The sequence below is a fragment of the Mus caroli genome, chromosome 10 (assembly GCF_900094665.2).
Source record: "Mus caroli chromosome 10, CAROLI_EIJ_v1.1, whole genome shotgun sequence".
Classification (NCBI taxonomy): Eukaryota; Metazoa; Chordata; class Mammalia; order Rodentia; family Muridae; genus Mus; species Mus caroli.
Window position 1 is genome coordinate 93,992,454 of NC_034579.1, and position 17,121 is coordinate 94,009,574.

The following is a 17,121-nucleotide window of genomic DNA, read 5'->3' on the forward strand; positions in this document are numbered from 1 at the left end:
TACTCCAGTACCCTGGAGCTCTTGACTCTAGCTGCATATGTATCAAAAGATGGCCTAGTCGGCCATCACTGGAAAGAGAGGCCCATTGGACACGCAAACTTTATATGCTCCAGTACAGGGCCAAAAAAAAAAGGGAATGGGTGGGTAGGGAAGTGGGGGGAGGGTACGGGGGAATTTTGGGATAGCATTGGAAATGTAATTGAGGAAAATATGTAATAAAAAATATAAAAAAAAAAATAAGAAGAGAAAAAAAATCCCTCAACACTGCTGATTATTAAACTGTTTATCTACTTCTGTTTTCACAGTTCCTGGATTTCTTGGGCTCTAACATTACTACTTTCAAAATTCTTTAATTTCAGCAATGTACATGAATGTAACTACTGTTTTTGTTAGACAGGGTCTCTCTACATAGCCCTAGCCATCCTAGAAGCATGTAGATAGATCAAGCTCAGAGATCTAGCTGGCTCTGGCTTCCAAGTGCGGCATAGAGAGTGTGCCACCACATTGAGCATATACATGTTATTCTCTAACACTGTGGCCTTGATGTTCTTTCAGTAAATTTCACCTCAGTTTACACTACCTTAACCCTCAGTTCAAAGGTCACAATTTTACAAAAATGGGAAAAAATAGGGCAGTGCCCACCACTGCACCATCTGTGGGATAGTCAAAATATGGGGAGCTTTCCCCTTGTCTCTGAATAGAATGATGCCATCTGGGGGCACTACTGGTAGTTGCATACAACCTTTGGTGAGATCATTCTGCATACTAGAAATGGCAAGAGCACTCTACTGAAAAATACCACTGCTCTAATTACATGCTACGCAGATGCCATCATTCTGTTAGACATATCTGCTGGCCTTATCTCTTTTTCTCCCATCCCTTTTGGATTATAAACTGTTACTGTAATTGAAGGCCCTTAGCCTTTTCTTCTGAAAAATATTCTAATCCTTAGTAACAGAGTATTGCGTGTCTACAAGATCATTACCTTAGCTGGGAAGTAAGAAGAGAAAACCATTTAACTGTATCAATTGATTTAATTTTCAGTTATCCAGAGTGATAATGATGGTTGGCAACTATATATTTTTCTAGCTGCCTACCTTTGCTGCATGTGGATACATCGTCTGAGAGCTTACTAGGAATATACAATTTCAGGTGGTATCTAAATCTGCACCACAATGGCCAGGAGAACAAGACCTCTAGGTTTCTATGCACATGGAGGTTTAGAAGTACTGTCTTACATGACCATTTTGCCTTCTCTCTTGTTCTCACATCTCAAACGAGTCCTTTCCTTTCCTTTCTACTGGTGATTTTACTTTTCACTGAGGAAACAGAAGCAAACAGAAGGCAACTTCAGGTTACTCCACATTGTTCACTCGCGTCTTATCCACTGTCCACACACTATGCCTTGTTTGTTACTACAATTGATTCTAGGTCCTAAAGTAAAGCGGCCTGTACAGCAGATGCTGCCTCCCCCACGGCCAAGTTATTCCTCTCCTCAACTATACTGGATACACTGGGAGACACTTGCTTCTCCCGCCTTAAATCAATCTGTCATCATTCTGTCATCCTTTCGCCTAGCACCAGAGCTTTCCGTTTGCAACACCCTGTACACTCTTTTCTAAGGTGTCTTCAATAACTCTCCCTTACTCCCTTGAACTCAGCTTAATAAAATCTGCCCCTCTCACTCCATCTAATGTCTATACTGCCATCTACCAATTACAACGAGCAGTGCTTACCTGGCTGAACATGGGTAGCCTGCAAGAAGTATTTCAAAGCTTTCTCAAAGTTCTTCTCATTCTCCAGAGCATGACCCACATTATTCCATAATTTGGCATTGTTTTTATTCACCTTAAACACAAATGAAAACAGAATGAGCTAAAATCAGAAAAATCAACAACAAAAATCCAAACCACTCCAGTTCACAGACAATTGTTTGGTAAACTATTGGGAATGGACTGGCTTATAGAAATATTCCTAGAAATGAAACAAAAGCCTATGTATGTAGTCTGCCTTTCCTCTAACACGGTAGTTCTCAACCTTCCTAATGGTGTAATTCTTTATTACTTCATAACTATAATTTTTCAAGTTAAGAATCAAAACATAAATATTTGTGTTTTCTTATGGTTTTAGGTAACCCCTGTAAAAAGGTCACTCGACTGATCCCTAAAGGGTCCATGTCTCACAGGCTGAGAACTACTGCCTTAACATATTATAAAACCACTTGCAGTTTGACTTCATCAGAAATGTTCCCAAAGTCTTTTCTGATTAGAGCACAATCCTATTTGAAAACTACTGCTTTAGTGTTTGTATTTTGTTGAGGGGGGATGTACTTGGATATGAGGATATACTTAAGAGACTGTATTGATGGCTAATTTTCAGGTGAGATATATTTAAAGCTATTTTTATAGTTTATTATGGAAACAGAAGTGCTGAGACCGAAGTTGTGAAATTCATCTGTGTGTTTAGAATTCACAGATGGGTGGAGAGCATGATATACATCCGAAAGAGGAGCTGCAGTGTTTGGAACTGAAGGTTTTATTCAGTGTTATGAGAATGCAGGCAAGCAAAATCCCTAATAATTACAGGGCACCATTAGCACTGAAAATTATGGATTAGCAGTGTGGTGGTGCTTCACCTATCTACCCAGTTAGGAGGGATGGAAAGCGGCGTGGTCACGAAGTCATCCAACCTTAGGTAGGCGCTACAGAAAGAGATCTCATACACTGCTATGGTGAGGCAGATACTTCTAAAGAAGTAGTCAAAAAGGAGGGGCTGGCGAGACGCCTTAGCAGTCTAAAGCATGCCATGCTCTCACAGAGAACTTCAGTTTGGTTCCTATCATACATATCAGGCAGCTATTATGTGCCTGAAACTTTAGCTTAAGAGCAATCCAACATCTCTGGCCTCAGTAGGCAACCGAATTCACACATACATACTCACATAAAATTTTAAAAAAGAAATAGTCAAAAGGAAATATGAGTTTAGAGACTTGTAAAGAATAAGATAGGAAGCATTTATGGAAATATTCTATTGATGACCTTAAAAACGTGTGTGTATTTTTAAAATTTTAAATAAAATTCTGCTTACCAGCTCCATTCCCAATAATGCTGAACCAGTGATATTCCTTTACACAGTAGAGTGACACTTTTGTGTACCTCATCTCACTGAATTAATGATGCACTAATTATAGAACTCATTATTTTATATACCACTAACAACCAAGCTACTAGTTAACTGTATGATGTTACATTCTGTGTGACTTATCTTGATAGTAAGCCATCGAAAGGCAAAAACCAAAAAAATAGGTGTACCCTAAGAACTAAGAATTTAAATATTTCACCATGTGAACTTCAAGTAAATTTAGTTTAGCATTCATAGAAATTACACACACACACACATACACACACATACATATGAGTGCATATATATATATATATATATATATCCTTTGGACATATAATTAAGTAGTAACTTAGGGAGTTTGGTTGTGGAAGATACTATACAAAAATAATGTATTACTTCTCAGCTAAAATAGAATTAAATGTCTGCCTAAAAGTGTGGGAAATAGTTTTACAAATACACAACCTCCTGTCCTCTGAATAAAAATACTTTACCTTTAAGGCTGACATAAACAATGTATATTCTGACTCCCAGTCCCAATTTCTATGAAGTGTTTTCAAGGCATGGGTTAGTATCACCATGGACAGACACACCCACGAGAGCTTTTTCAGCACACTGTTGAAAAGATAAAAACAGAGAAAAATACTTTAAAGAACATCCCCAAATTAAATATTATGAAGATGGCCCACCAACTGAGACTTCACTTATATTTTATTCTTTAGGATTTGTTACAAAATTCCCACAGGCCGGCAAAGTCTGGGGCTGCTCAAGCCCCTCATGTAGGGTGATAAACATTTGTAGGCAGCCTACACAACTCTCCCATATATTTTAAGCAATACCCAACAATCATGTATGGGTTAACATTTTACTGTTAATGTAAACACTAACATATGTATATTAACAATGTAAATAGGGACATAAAAAGTCTATGTACTTTCGGTAAAATATAATTTTTCAAAATAATTTAATCTGTAAACCTGTATCATGAACAAAGAGAGAAAGTTAACTCCATATTCTAATGTGTTAATCACTATTTCTAAAACTGTATTTACAAATCCGTGATTTAAAAACTGATAAAGTCTGAATTGCCAATTTCAGCATCTTTTGGGTCATTGTTACAACGTAATAGTTGAATTTAGGAAGGGTCAACCTTACTTCTGACACTTTAGAAAGGGTTTTGCTTACAAATTATACTATAGGCTCTCCTGTTCTTTGAACTGTTTTATTTCTACTTTTTAAGAACTGTCTGTTAAAATATAGAGAAAAACCTGTAAAATAGATGCAAATCAAAAAACTTTAGGCTAACTGCTGCTATGAGATTCAGGTAGCTTGTACAAGCTTCGATGTAAATATCTGCAAAGGAGAGCAGGTGTGTCAAAATTAAATGAAAAAACAAATGTAAATGTGTACCATAAGCCATCCTTGGCACATAGCTAGGCCCTAGAAATTGGTGGTGATCAAAGCTGTGTTCATGGGTAGAAATTCTAAGAAGGTTTTGGTAGATGTGGATAAAAATTGTGAAACTAAGTAAGATAATCTAGTATATGCATATTAAAGAGGCTAGATGCAAAATGCAGAAAAAATTTGGAAATATTCAGAATGGATATAACAAGAAGATTCTGAAATAGGAATTACATGAGAGAACTAGGTGGGGGGATGTTTATAGAACCCATGTAAATAATTTTTAAATAAAAGTATTGGTCAGTTTGTAAGAGATGTAGAGAAAAGTCAGATATAAATCAAAATGCAGTATTATATTAGTATCATTTGATTATTAGAAATTTGCTTGATATGACAATTTTATTGATACAGTAAATGTACATAATCTCTGCAATTATGAGTTTCTAAGCATAATTTTTTTTAATTGGTAATGCAACCAAAAAAAAAAAAAAACCATACGCATGCTAAACATATTTAAACATATTTCATACACACTAAGCACTCAAGATGGCTCATTCCAATGGGGTGAGTGTAACTTAGTCACTGCTTATGAATGTGAAATTGCTCATCTGGGCTTTAGCCTCAGTAAAAGCAGCACTGTTTTCACATGGGTCTGAGTCAGCTTGCTGTGCTGGGCTGTAACAAAGCATGCAGAGAGAACACAGAATGAGGAGGTGGGGCAGAGCTTTTCTAACTTAAATTATAGCTATAATGGAAAGAATGAAAGTATGGCTTACAGAACTGGGCTACATGCAGACTAAAATACTAAAACTTGACATTTCAAAACAAACTAGCATTAATTCACCTTTTGTTTGAAATTTTTTGCCATCCATGGGCTACTAAAATACAGAACCCCATGCTAGGAACATATAGTACTCGCTCAGCAACAACAAATCCAACAGGAAAGAACAGGTTTGATGCGGGAATAAATGGTAACGCCATTAAACAAAGCGCCTGGAATGAAAAAGAAGATAGCACGTTCAATTAAACAACACAGATGACAAGCAACACAGGCTTTTATAACTTACTTGGAGTAAATGAGCTGTAGACTATTTTAGAAATACTGTCATGAAGAGTGAACACAAAGACCACACAGGGGTGGTAATAAACAGCAAGATGTACATCAGCAAGATAAGGAGGGAGTTTTTGCTAATTCTAGAATTTACTTTATAAGACTGCCAATAAAATGCGAGTCACTAGTTGAAATTAAATTCTGTACTTTCTACAGCACTGAAGGTATGAAAACCTAATTAGAATTACTGGCTTTGTGAGCAATACGACTTTTAGCAAAGGTTGACTACTGAGGTTCACTTGAATTAAACATCACTGGAAATAGCACATTCAACTTATTAGTAAGCAAAAATATCCAATGAAAAAATGGGCAGAAGACATACCAATAACCAATAGCTATATGAAAATATCCCTCATCATCAGAGAAGTACAAATGTAAACGTCGATGGACTCAACCTGAGAATGGCTACTGTCAGGAAGATAACTGAAAGCAAGTGTTAAGAAGTATGTGGAGAACATGTTAACCAATGCATACCTAACAGTAGGAATGAATCAGTAATGCGAGCAATGGTATGGAAATGCCTTACAATATTAAAAACAGAATCATCACAATCCAGTAATCCCACTAATAGGCACACAGCAGAAGAGAGGAAACCCACACACTGTAATGTATCTGCACCTCCATTATTGTACCATGGCTCAGAATAGCCAACACATGGAACCAATGTAGTGATGGGCAGAGCAGAAAAAGAAAATAGGACATATATGCACAAGAAATCCCAGTTAGTCTTAAAAGGAGAAAGAAACGCAAACGGAAGGCATTATGTCACATGCCATATATCTGATACTCTCACTTGCATACGGATGCTTAAAAAATAGTGTTATTAGAAATTGAGAACAGAATGGTGTTTACCAGAATGAGTAAAGAATTTGGGAGGATGTTGGTCAAGGAACATACACTTTTGTTACATAGGAAGAATGAAATGAAGAGGAGGAGAAGGAGGAGAAGGCAGAGGAACAGCAGGAGGTGTGAGGAAGAGAAAACTAAGCATGCATATAGATAACATGGGAAGATGTAAGTTTGAGAGGTCAGGACTTGTAACTCTGGACATTTGCTTGTTTCCCTTCGTTTTCTTTTTCCAGGATTTTCCAGGATAGGATCTCTGGTAGCCCAGGCTGGCCTTGGAATTGCTGTTGCCAAGGATGACTTCTAACTTCCGGTCTTCCTGCCTGCACCCAGGACCTCACCAGGTCCCTTGGCTTTGGTTTACAGGATTTAGCTAAATATGCAATTTAATGCTTCACTTTTGGAAATCTGAAACTATCTAAAGGGCACAGAGAAAAAACTGTCTCTCATGATATTTTATTAATGAAATAGAGGTGAAGATATATTACATCAATTTATGTGTCTGAAATTTCAGTGTTTTTGTTTTTAAATCAAACCATGAACCACTAAAAGTATTTTTTCTTCTCACTTCCTGGAGATGTATGATGAATAAAGAACCAGCTAGATGTAAAGCTATTTATGTATAGATAGCCCTAAATTTGATACTCATTAAAAAAATAGTGACTTGGCTGTCAAAAAGAAACTTTATTTCTGAGACTTGATAGTACTCATTCAGAAACACCATAGATTAGTGAATAAATCATAAAAGGAGGAAAATGACCAACCATTAAAGTCTATCAACTCCGTAAGTCTTTAATGATTAATGACCTCGAAATCCTAATTAATGAAGTAATAATAAATGTATGAGAATTATATTAATTGTGATTAAACTATAATTTTCTACTAATAATATAAAGTCTTTTTAAGATGGATGTTACTGAGTGGAAAGATAGCAGCTTAGCAGTTAAAGTCAGTTGTTCTTCAAGAGGACCTGGGTTTAGTTCTTAGCACCCTCATGGCAGCTCACACTAACTGCCTGTAACTCCAGTCTCAGGGGATCAAATGCCTTCTTTTGGCCCCTGCAAGCACTGGGCACCCAGACACTGTGCACAACAATAGATGGAGGAAAATACCCATACATGAACAAACAAACCAACAAAAAACCACTGGGGTATTAGTAGCAAGAACCAAGAGTTTAAGATAAATCTTAAACGTAATTCTTTTGGAATAGAAACTATTCAATCACCCTGGGAACACCTCCTTATAAACAGAAATGGGGACTAATAACTGTTTACATTACGTTGCTGATATATAGTAAATATCTTAATAGATAACTAATATGGGTCCGTGAGCACTACTTTCTTACCCTGCTTCTTCAGATATCGTCAGAAAATTCAACATTTAGAAAAAAGTTAGTATGACTTAGAGAATACATAAAACACTTTTAGGTTCAAGGGTATACTTTTTCCTTTATACATATGTGAAGTAGCCAGTGACTTACATAAATCTATGCTTATTTTATTGCTTTTATTTTTTTAAATGTATCTACCTACTCATCTGTGTATCTTTTTTTATTTGCCAAATTTCTGTTTTTTTCTTTTTCAACTGTCTTCTTAGCACAACTTCAAAGGTAAATATATCCTATCATTTATCTACTTTGTGTGAATTTTTGTGTGAATTTACTTAAGCAGCAACAGACTCTTAAAAAGAGAATGACAGCTGACAGTTAATATCACCAGGAACTCATGACAGCCAGCTTCAGATCAACTACAGGCTGCTCAGGAGTTTGAGGTTTCCCTGATAGGCCTAACTCCTGTCTCCTGGGTTGCTTTGAAACTTGCTTGCTTTTATCAAAGTCTCATCAATGTTTTCATAGGAAACAATTTTTTCCTAATTTTTGGGAGGGAAAGCTAAAGAGTTAATAAGACGAACACACAAAACCAAAGAAAAAAGCAATCTTCAGTTGCTGTTACTAACCTCACAACCACTCACTTTAGTGATCCTTTTTTTCCTTCATGCAATAGAATAATCCTTACAATGCAAACCAAATCTCTGCTACGTGTTCTGTTGATCCTTACAAACCTACTAGCTATCCACTTTTTACATAAATATAGTCTTTACACCCCGAATCAAACATGTTGCCTCTGCAATGCTAGATGCCCTTTTGTACACTGCATTTTAAATCTATATCTCTCTATATCCCTCACGCATAAAACAGTTGCGGGATATGACTTTTAAAGCTGTGGTTACAAGTTATTTTAAAACTAAATAATGCTGACTTTACAAAGCAAACCAATGTGTGATTATCTTTGTCTCACAACTCAAATGAAAGTGCTTTCGAATATCACCAGTCTCTGACATCATCTTGTTCTCACTGTCTAATGCTGCAATCTAACTGTGTCAGTGATATCTCATCAACTAGATCTCCCTTTTATGTTTGACAGTGCCTTAGTGTGAACCATTTACTCTTTCCTAAGACACTTACCTTTTTGAGTCTGACTCCTACCTAGATCTTTTTCTTCTACACAAAGATCTAATGATGAGAGTTCTTCAAGAATTCAGTGGTAAACTCCTGTTTACACTACTCGGCCACATTAACTATTTTCTACAAAAGAATTAAAACACTAAGAACTCCAAAGATTCGCCGGGTGTGGGTGCACACACCTTTAATCCCAGCACTTGGGAGGCAGAGACAGGCAGATTTCTGAGTTCGAGGCCAGCCTGGTCTACAGAGTGAGTTCCAGGACAGCCAGGGCTACACAGAGAAACCTTGTCTTGCAAAACCAACCAACCCCCCCCCCCCCCACCCAAAAAAACTCTCCATAACATTCTTAAGTTTGAGTTCAACTCTATGCAGTAGCCTATGAAGAACTGGCAGAGGCCTATTTGAGAAAGGTTTCTACCTCTACACTAAGAAAGTATTTCTTCTGAACCTCAAAGTGCTGTTCAAAAACTCCAGTAAGATGTTTTCAGGGTACAAACTGGCATGCTTAAGCATAAAAGTAAACAGATCTTTCTCCTACACTCTGCATTCTTTCACATTTTTTTTCTACATTTTAGCCATGTGTTGCAAATTTCTTAGACTGCAAACTCTGGAAACAAGAACCTTACAGTTCATCTTATCATAGTGCTTCAAAAATGCTACCCGGTAAACAAACTGCAATCATAATTTCATACTGAACAATGTTAATCTATGGTGTTAGCCATAAATGGTGCACGTACGGAACATTTAAATATTTTCTCAAACACGGTAAGGTAAATGCTGTTGAAAATGTTACGTTCAACAATTAAAAATGAACGAGGAAAAAGGAATTCTTACAGAATCAAGGGTGAAGGAGAAAATTAAAAACAAACAAGCAAAACAAAACAAAACACTGCCCCCACACAAACAGTTTTGAAATAATCAGAGGTGTCTGGATATAGTCCTACTCAGGGAATAATTAAAATCTTGTTAACAGAACTTAAAATCTATTACTTCTAGCTGCTTATTGCATGACACTATTCATAATGTCAAAAAGCCAAGTATACAATAGAATCAATTCTTTCAAATGTGTGTAATCTAGTTAGAAAAGAATAAATGTAAAGAAATGTAAATAAATGACAAAGGGATGCACTGTTCTCTATCAAATTAGAAAAAAATTTAACTTCTGTTTTACATAGATGAATGTGCATGCAAATTAATTATATTATTAATATATACCTGCAAATTAATTATATTATTATTAGTTAATAATATGAAGGCAATCCAACAGGTTTATACATCAGGAATGATCAAAAAAAGAAAGATACTTCTAGAAGCATACACTGGATAAATTAAAGATAATATCAAATGTAACCAACTGAATACAACATTCTTTGAAAGACTAAAATTTCTTACCATTAGGACAGTCTTTGAGGAGTCACCAGGGTATCTGAGACTGAATATTCCCAAAGCCCCCAGAAAGCAAAAGAAAGCAAAAGTGGCGAGATTTCGAACATCTAGAAATGATTCTATCAGTGGTATTGTCCCCATGGTCCAATCACAGCAGAGCTCGGAAGGATTCAGCAGAAGCCAGGCATTCACAGGAAGGAGGTAGTTAAAAGTCAGCTGTCGTGTGGGGGTTGGGCTTACAGCAGCTGGATTATCAAACCTGCATAAACAAGGACAAATAAGATATTTAAACAAAACTTGTTTTCTCTTTGTTTCAGTTGGCTGAAACCACAACACTCTAAGAAGCTAGCACTCTACTCCTGAGCTACATCTTAGCCATTCTTTATTTTGAGACAAGGTTATTGCTTATGTAATTGATGCTAACTTTGACCATATGTTCCTCCTGTCTTAGTTTTTCAAGTATGGCAATTATATATGTATGCACTATGTAAATAGCAACCACCAGCTCTAATTTCAAATGTTGTTGGCTTTATTTATTTGTTTTAATTAATGGTGAGGGGGACGGGGAGTGACACATGGAGAGGGCAGAGGACAGCTTGTGGGACTTAGTTCTCTCTCCATCATGTGGGTCCCGCATAACTGACCTCTGGTTCTAAGTTTTGGTAGAAAGTGACTCCCCACTGAGCAAGCAGTACCAGATCCCATCTTTTGAATACAAATCTTACATGTTAAAATATATCAGTAAAACATAAAATTACTTTATGTGAAACACAAGAATAAATACTGCTTTGGTAGAGACCTAAGTTCGGTTCTAAGCACCTACACTGGGCAGCTTGCCACTGCCTATAACTTCAACTCCAGGGTATCTAGCATGTTCTTCTGGTCTCTATTCTTACCTGTACACACGTGGCACACACATACAAAATATAAAAATAAATAATAAAAAAATATTACTATAGGTGCCTTAGAATCATGCTATCAATTCAAAATCTAAATCACACTGCCTAACCTAAATGAAATGTCTCAGAGAGAGCAACGGTATCCATGGAGAAATGCTTGAAGAGAAATTAGATCGGCTCTTTTCAGTAATTATTAGAATGATCCAGTTCGGCCTAGAGAAGAACTTTCATTAAATCATGACCTTCACATGAATAGTCGTAAAGAAATTATATGAGATTCAGATTCATTTGTTGTATGGAAGCTTCAAGAATATCTAGCCATGTTGTTCTATATGAGTGAAAATTTAGAGCTAAATACGAATAAAAATTATGGTTCCCAGGGAAACTTTGTCTTTGTTCTTTCACTACAGACAACACTACAGCATTTAGAGATTTTTGTCCTGCTTTGAAATGAAACTGAAAATAATGTTTCCAGTACAAAGTACTTAGCAGTGAGCCACTCAGCATGCTGTGTTCTCATTTTTCTCCTAGTAAATACTAACATGTTCGTATCTAGTTTTCTCAAAATCATGATATACTGAATATAAGTGTAGTTATTACAGTCTCCCTTTTGTAAATTAAGTAAAATATTTAAAAAATAAGTTTATTACAAAGGACTTTGTTTACATATTTGGTGTTTTATCCAAAACTAAATTTAAATGAGTACATTTACATATAGTCCTTAGGAACCCAGTTGTCTTAAAATGAGGAAACGAATTACGCATCAAACTCCATCCTGTTTGACTTGACTTACTCTGAAAAGTATCAAATGGTGAAGAAGCAGTATCATTTAGAACTTGTATAGTTGGCTATATATAGAGAGAAATATGGCTTAAGAGTCAGAGCTTGAACTGTAAAAAAAAGTGGAACTGAACTTTCTATTTAGAAGAAACACTGCTCACTTTTTAAGATTAATAGCTTAATTATTATACTTGATTTAAAGAGCCAATGTTTAAACAAACCAAATCACATTAAAATCAATTTCTCGGGGCAGTACTATAACATTTAATTTATATATGAACATTTAAAAAAATTTTATTTAAAAATATTTATTATACACACTCTAATAACACATGTCCACATAATTTTTCAGAATGATTGATAAGCAGAACAAAATTATTGAAGCTAAGAGTAAGGAAAATATAACTCACTCTATTTCTAATGCCCACATGAGTTTAGTTGAGCGCAGACAGAATCATGTAAAAGATAAGCTGAAATTATTTCTTAAATTTAAAAAAAATTGCTAAGAATAACTAATTACAGGAAAATACTTCAAATGTTTTGGCTTAGATAATAATCTGATTTTTTTCTAATCCATGTCTTTAATACATTATGGCTATGAATAAATTTTTTCCAGTTAGTACTTGTAACATACTATCATGGACAACAAAATCACTATGTTGGTGTTTTTTCCCCCTCAATTATTTCATGTAACACCAGTTACTTAAATTTTATAGGAGACTATTTTAAATTTCATTTAATAATTTAACAGTGATAAAGTAGGAAAGAGTTAATGCTACAGTAGGCAACCATGGAATGCAGATATTAAGTTCTTAAGACAGTCACACTAGATGGGCACTACATTCAGTGCCTCAGTGTCCTTTACAAGAAGACAAAGAGACACACAGGCAAGGCTATGGAAGGATGGGGCAAGCTTAATTGAGGAAGCTACCAGTTAAGAAATGGCAAAGAGTGCTAGCAGCTAGCAGAAGCTAGAAGGGCGTGTTCTTTCAGGCCATCTAGTGTGTAGTCAGCTGCTATAGCTCTTACAGGGAAACTAATAGTCAGGAGAGAACATCTTGAAAAAACAAAACAAAACAAAACAAAACAAGAGATAAAAATCTACTAACAACAACAAAAAAAATGTGTGGGGTTGCTATGAACCCGTAGGGGCCATTCCCACTCAAACCAGCAGAGGTCTCTGTGTTAACTGCCATCTATTTCGAGGAGAATTTCTGATTAAAGCTGAGAGAATCCCATTCTTTTAGCCATTCTAAACATTTATCATTTTTATATGAATTTTAGAATCAACTTGTCCATGTCTCAAAAACAGCTCTTAGGATTCTGACTGGGACAATGTTCAATCTGTGGCTAATTTACATAGAAGTATCATTCTACGACTTCTTTATTTCCCTCATTAATGATTCCTAAGTTGTCAGCATAGAAATACTACACATATTTCATTAAATTGATTCTAGGTATTCTGTACTTTCATACATAGAACTGACTTTCTTTTTGCCCCTCTATTCATTTATTTGTTCACTTTATAGGCTGATCGAAGCACTCCTTCCTCTCTTCCCGGTCTATCCTTACATCCCTTTCCCTCCATGTCCCCCTTTCCTTCCAGTTCGTTTTGCCTCATGATTGCAGGTGAGATGTGACCTCTCATAGACTACTCCAGCATCATGCCTAGCTGCCTGCTACCATACTCCCCACAACGACAGTCCAGGACTCACCTTCTGAAACTGTAAGCTTCCATTAGATGCTTTCCCTTACGTTTCTGTAGTGGTTTGAATGAGAAGGGCCACCATGGGCTCATATATTTGAATGCTTAGTCATGGGGATTGGAACTGTTTGGAGAAGGCTAGGAGGTGTGGTCTTATTGGAGAAAGTGTGTTGCTGGGGATAGCTTGGAAACGTCCAAAGTCCATGCCAGGCCCAGTGTTTTTCTCTCTGTCTGTGGCCTGCAGCTAGTGCTCCAGCACCATGGCTGTCTGCTTCCTGTCATGACGCTTATGGACTAATCCCACAAAACAGTAAGTAAACCAATTAAATGCTTTCTTGAAAAAAAACAAAAGTGTCTGAAGGATAGTTAACTTGACAGTTGGCTAGAAAAGTTCAGTTTAGTTTCATGGTAGAGTAGCCAGAAAGGTTTTGTGAAACAAAATAATTCCTAGGCTAAGGCTTACTGTGGTTCTACAAATAAAATTTAAAAGCAAAAATTAAAAAAATAAGACAACTTTTAATAACAGAAACACACCTAGAGCAAACTCAGAAGTATTTATGGGAATACATGCTTTGCATCCATTCAAAATTACCAAGTGTATGAGGAGTGCATGTAACTCCTATGGAGAAGAAAGTTTACACAACACTAACTAACCAAAAGGAATCATGACAGAGTGTGCAACCAGAGAGCATAAAGCACCACAGAACATGGAGACATATGAACACACAAGAAAAGCATGTCTGAGTGCACACCGTGCAGAAGAGCATATCAACAAAACAAATATATCATTTCTTAAAATTCTGAGACAGCCTATAGAAGCAGTGCATGCTGGATGACAGGGAAATCAACTTTAAGGAACAACTGAGATAATGTTCTCTGTTGAAAATTTATTTTTCAAAAACAGAAGTAATATGAAGGTATTTTTAGAGATAAAAGTTACAGGAATTTATTGCTGATTGACCAGGGCATGTCAAAATCCTTCAAGGAGAAGTAGTAATGGCAAGATATGGAAATGTTGATAACAAGGAAACATCAACAACAACAAAAAACCCACTGAAACTAATACTATAATTTAACATAAAAATTTTGTCTTATATTTTCCCAAAGATAAATGTTCCAAGCCAAAATGTATATCCAAGGAAGTCGTATGCAACTTGCACAGAAGGTGGCTCTTTAGAAGTCAGACACAGAGCATAGATAAGACAAAGAGAAAAATCACAACATTGTATATTAATATCACATACATCAATAATTATATTAAAAGTGAATGGATAAAACACCCAATTCAGAAGATCTGAAAAGACAAGGAAGAAACCCAGTTATGTAAACTCTGTAAGAAACCCTTCATAGTCAGGCAGAGAGATGGGTAAAAATAAAATGCAAGAGAACAGATACATTATGCCACACTAAAAAGATAGCTGGACAGACTACATTTAGAGAAAACATTCAACTTCTGAAAAGAGAATTACTAGGAATTAAAGAAAAGCCCATTTCATAGTGATGATAAGGGGATAAATTCATCAATATGACAACAATCTTAAATGTTTATAACAGAGTTTTAAAAATACATGTATTTAAATTACCCGATATGCAAGGAGAAATATACAAATTTACAAGTCTAGTGAGAGGCTTAAAGATGTTTCTCTTCAATATTATTTGATAAAGCAGTTACAAATCCCTCAAATTATGAAGGCAACACTCACATAATCTTTGCTGTGGGGGTTTCACACAAAACTGTAAACATGCATGCCAGAATATTCCATATATTTATAAATAGTACATAGCTTTTAAAGTGTATTGATATCTCAGTAAAGCTGTTGAAAAATTAAGTATGAGCTGAAGACATTTTGGAACACGGATGATGACTGACAATCAAGAACTTCATACCTTGTAAACACTGGAAGTTGTGACTGAATAACTTGGACTCTGATCACAACGAGTAGTAACGTACTGAACATCAGGACAATGAGCTTTATTAGTGTCTGCAGCATAGATAACGGAATGCTGCCCTTCCCGCGGAGAAACTGCCCAGCAACGGTGCATAACAACGGCAAGGTGTACTAAGAGAGAAAACGCTCTGAGTAACAAACACCAGGACACATTTTCAGTAACGCAGCAATTCTAAACATGCAATTAAAACAAAGACTAACTTAAAAATAAGGTAGAACAATTTGTAGACTTGATAAATAATACCAATTTTGATCTTTGGCAAACACTGAGCTGAACTATAATGGTATCACTGGAATATTCACAAGTTGTCTAAAAATTTTAGTTCTTAAAACATGAAGTTATCATGACATTTTAATTATTTTTAGGTGGATAAATGGATAAAATACACTTGTTTCTTATAAACTGTGCTTTCATCATAGTAAGCAAAGTTTTTATATGTAATGACATTTGTAGAAAATAAGGGTAATAAAATCTGACTTAGCTACAACAAAGAGAAAATGGAAATTTTCATCTTTCCTTACCCCTTGGGCCACAAATACTTCATATACACAACAAATTCCGACAACCGTTATTCCTTGTTCCTTACACAATGTTGCAACAGCCACTAAAAACACGGTTAATACAATCGGGGTCCACACTACAATTTAAGAATAGAAAATAAGAGATCTATGCAAATTGTTATAATGTGAAGAAAAGTATATTTTAAATTTCTCCTAAAGCTATCAATATTTTTTCTATTTGACCAATACTTCATATTTTATGATACATTTACATTTAAATTATATACCTTTAATATTATAGTGTCAAAATAAGATATTAAGATGCATAATTTAAGCTACAGAGTTTTGTGGAGATGAAAATTATATACGCTTATTCTAACTTTTATAATAAAGGTTAAATTGGGATAAATTAACAGGGCTGACTAGTGACTAATCAACCCAGAAATGAGGAGTGATATCTGAAATTTCACAGGTATTAGGAAGGATAGAGAAGGGAACCCTTTCAGGGCTGGTGCTAGGCACATAAAGAAAATGATATTCAAGTTCCTTAAAATTAGTAGCAGGATTAGCATTTTAACTTGGCGGTTCTACTCCTGCCTTGCAGGAGATGAAAATCAGTCTGTCCAGGAGACAGGACATTCTCTTGTTACTATATTATTATTCATAAAAGTAAGCGAATTGCATTAATGTAGTATCATCTCATGAGGGTATCAAGAAATGTTTATATACAGAAACACTAATTAACATACACAAATTAAATTTTATAATTTGCAAGAACAGAGATGAAATTGGAGGCAAGTATTACATCTTAGTCATACAAGAAAATCTAAAAGAGTTGATCTCATGGAAGTTGTGCATATAGTGGTAGTTACAAGAATCTGGGAACGACAGGAGGAAAGAGAAGCATGGGGCAGTTGGCTGATTAGGTACTAAGTTACGACTAGACAGCAGTAAGCAGT

General features: G+C 35.7%; 1 protein-coding gene across 1 annotated transcript in view; it reads right to left on the reverse strand.

Annotated features, from left to right (window-relative positions):
* The window catches only part of Tmtc3 (transmembrane O-mannosyltransferase targeting cadherins 3), a 43,126-nt gene that overhangs the window by 12,619 nt on the left and 13,386 nt on the right, over positions 1 to 17,121 (reverse strand). Inside the window, exons 5-10 of the mRNA XM_021174046.2 lie at positions 16,184 to 16,299; positions 15,600 to 15,772; positions 10,335 to 10,587; positions 5,366 to 5,514; positions 3,615 to 3,735; positions 1,737 to 1,848 (exon numbers count right to left, since the gene is read on the reverse strand). Of these exons, the coding sequence (XP_021029705.1) occupies positions 1,737 to 1,848; positions 3,615 to 3,735; positions 5,366 to 5,514; positions 10,335 to 10,587; positions 15,600 to 15,772; positions 16,184 to 16,299 (924 nt within the window). The remainder of the gene's footprint in view (positions 1 to 1,736; positions 1,849 to 3,614; positions 3,736 to 5,365; positions 5,515 to 10,334; positions 10,588 to 15,599; positions 15,773 to 16,183; positions 16,300 to 17,121) is intronic.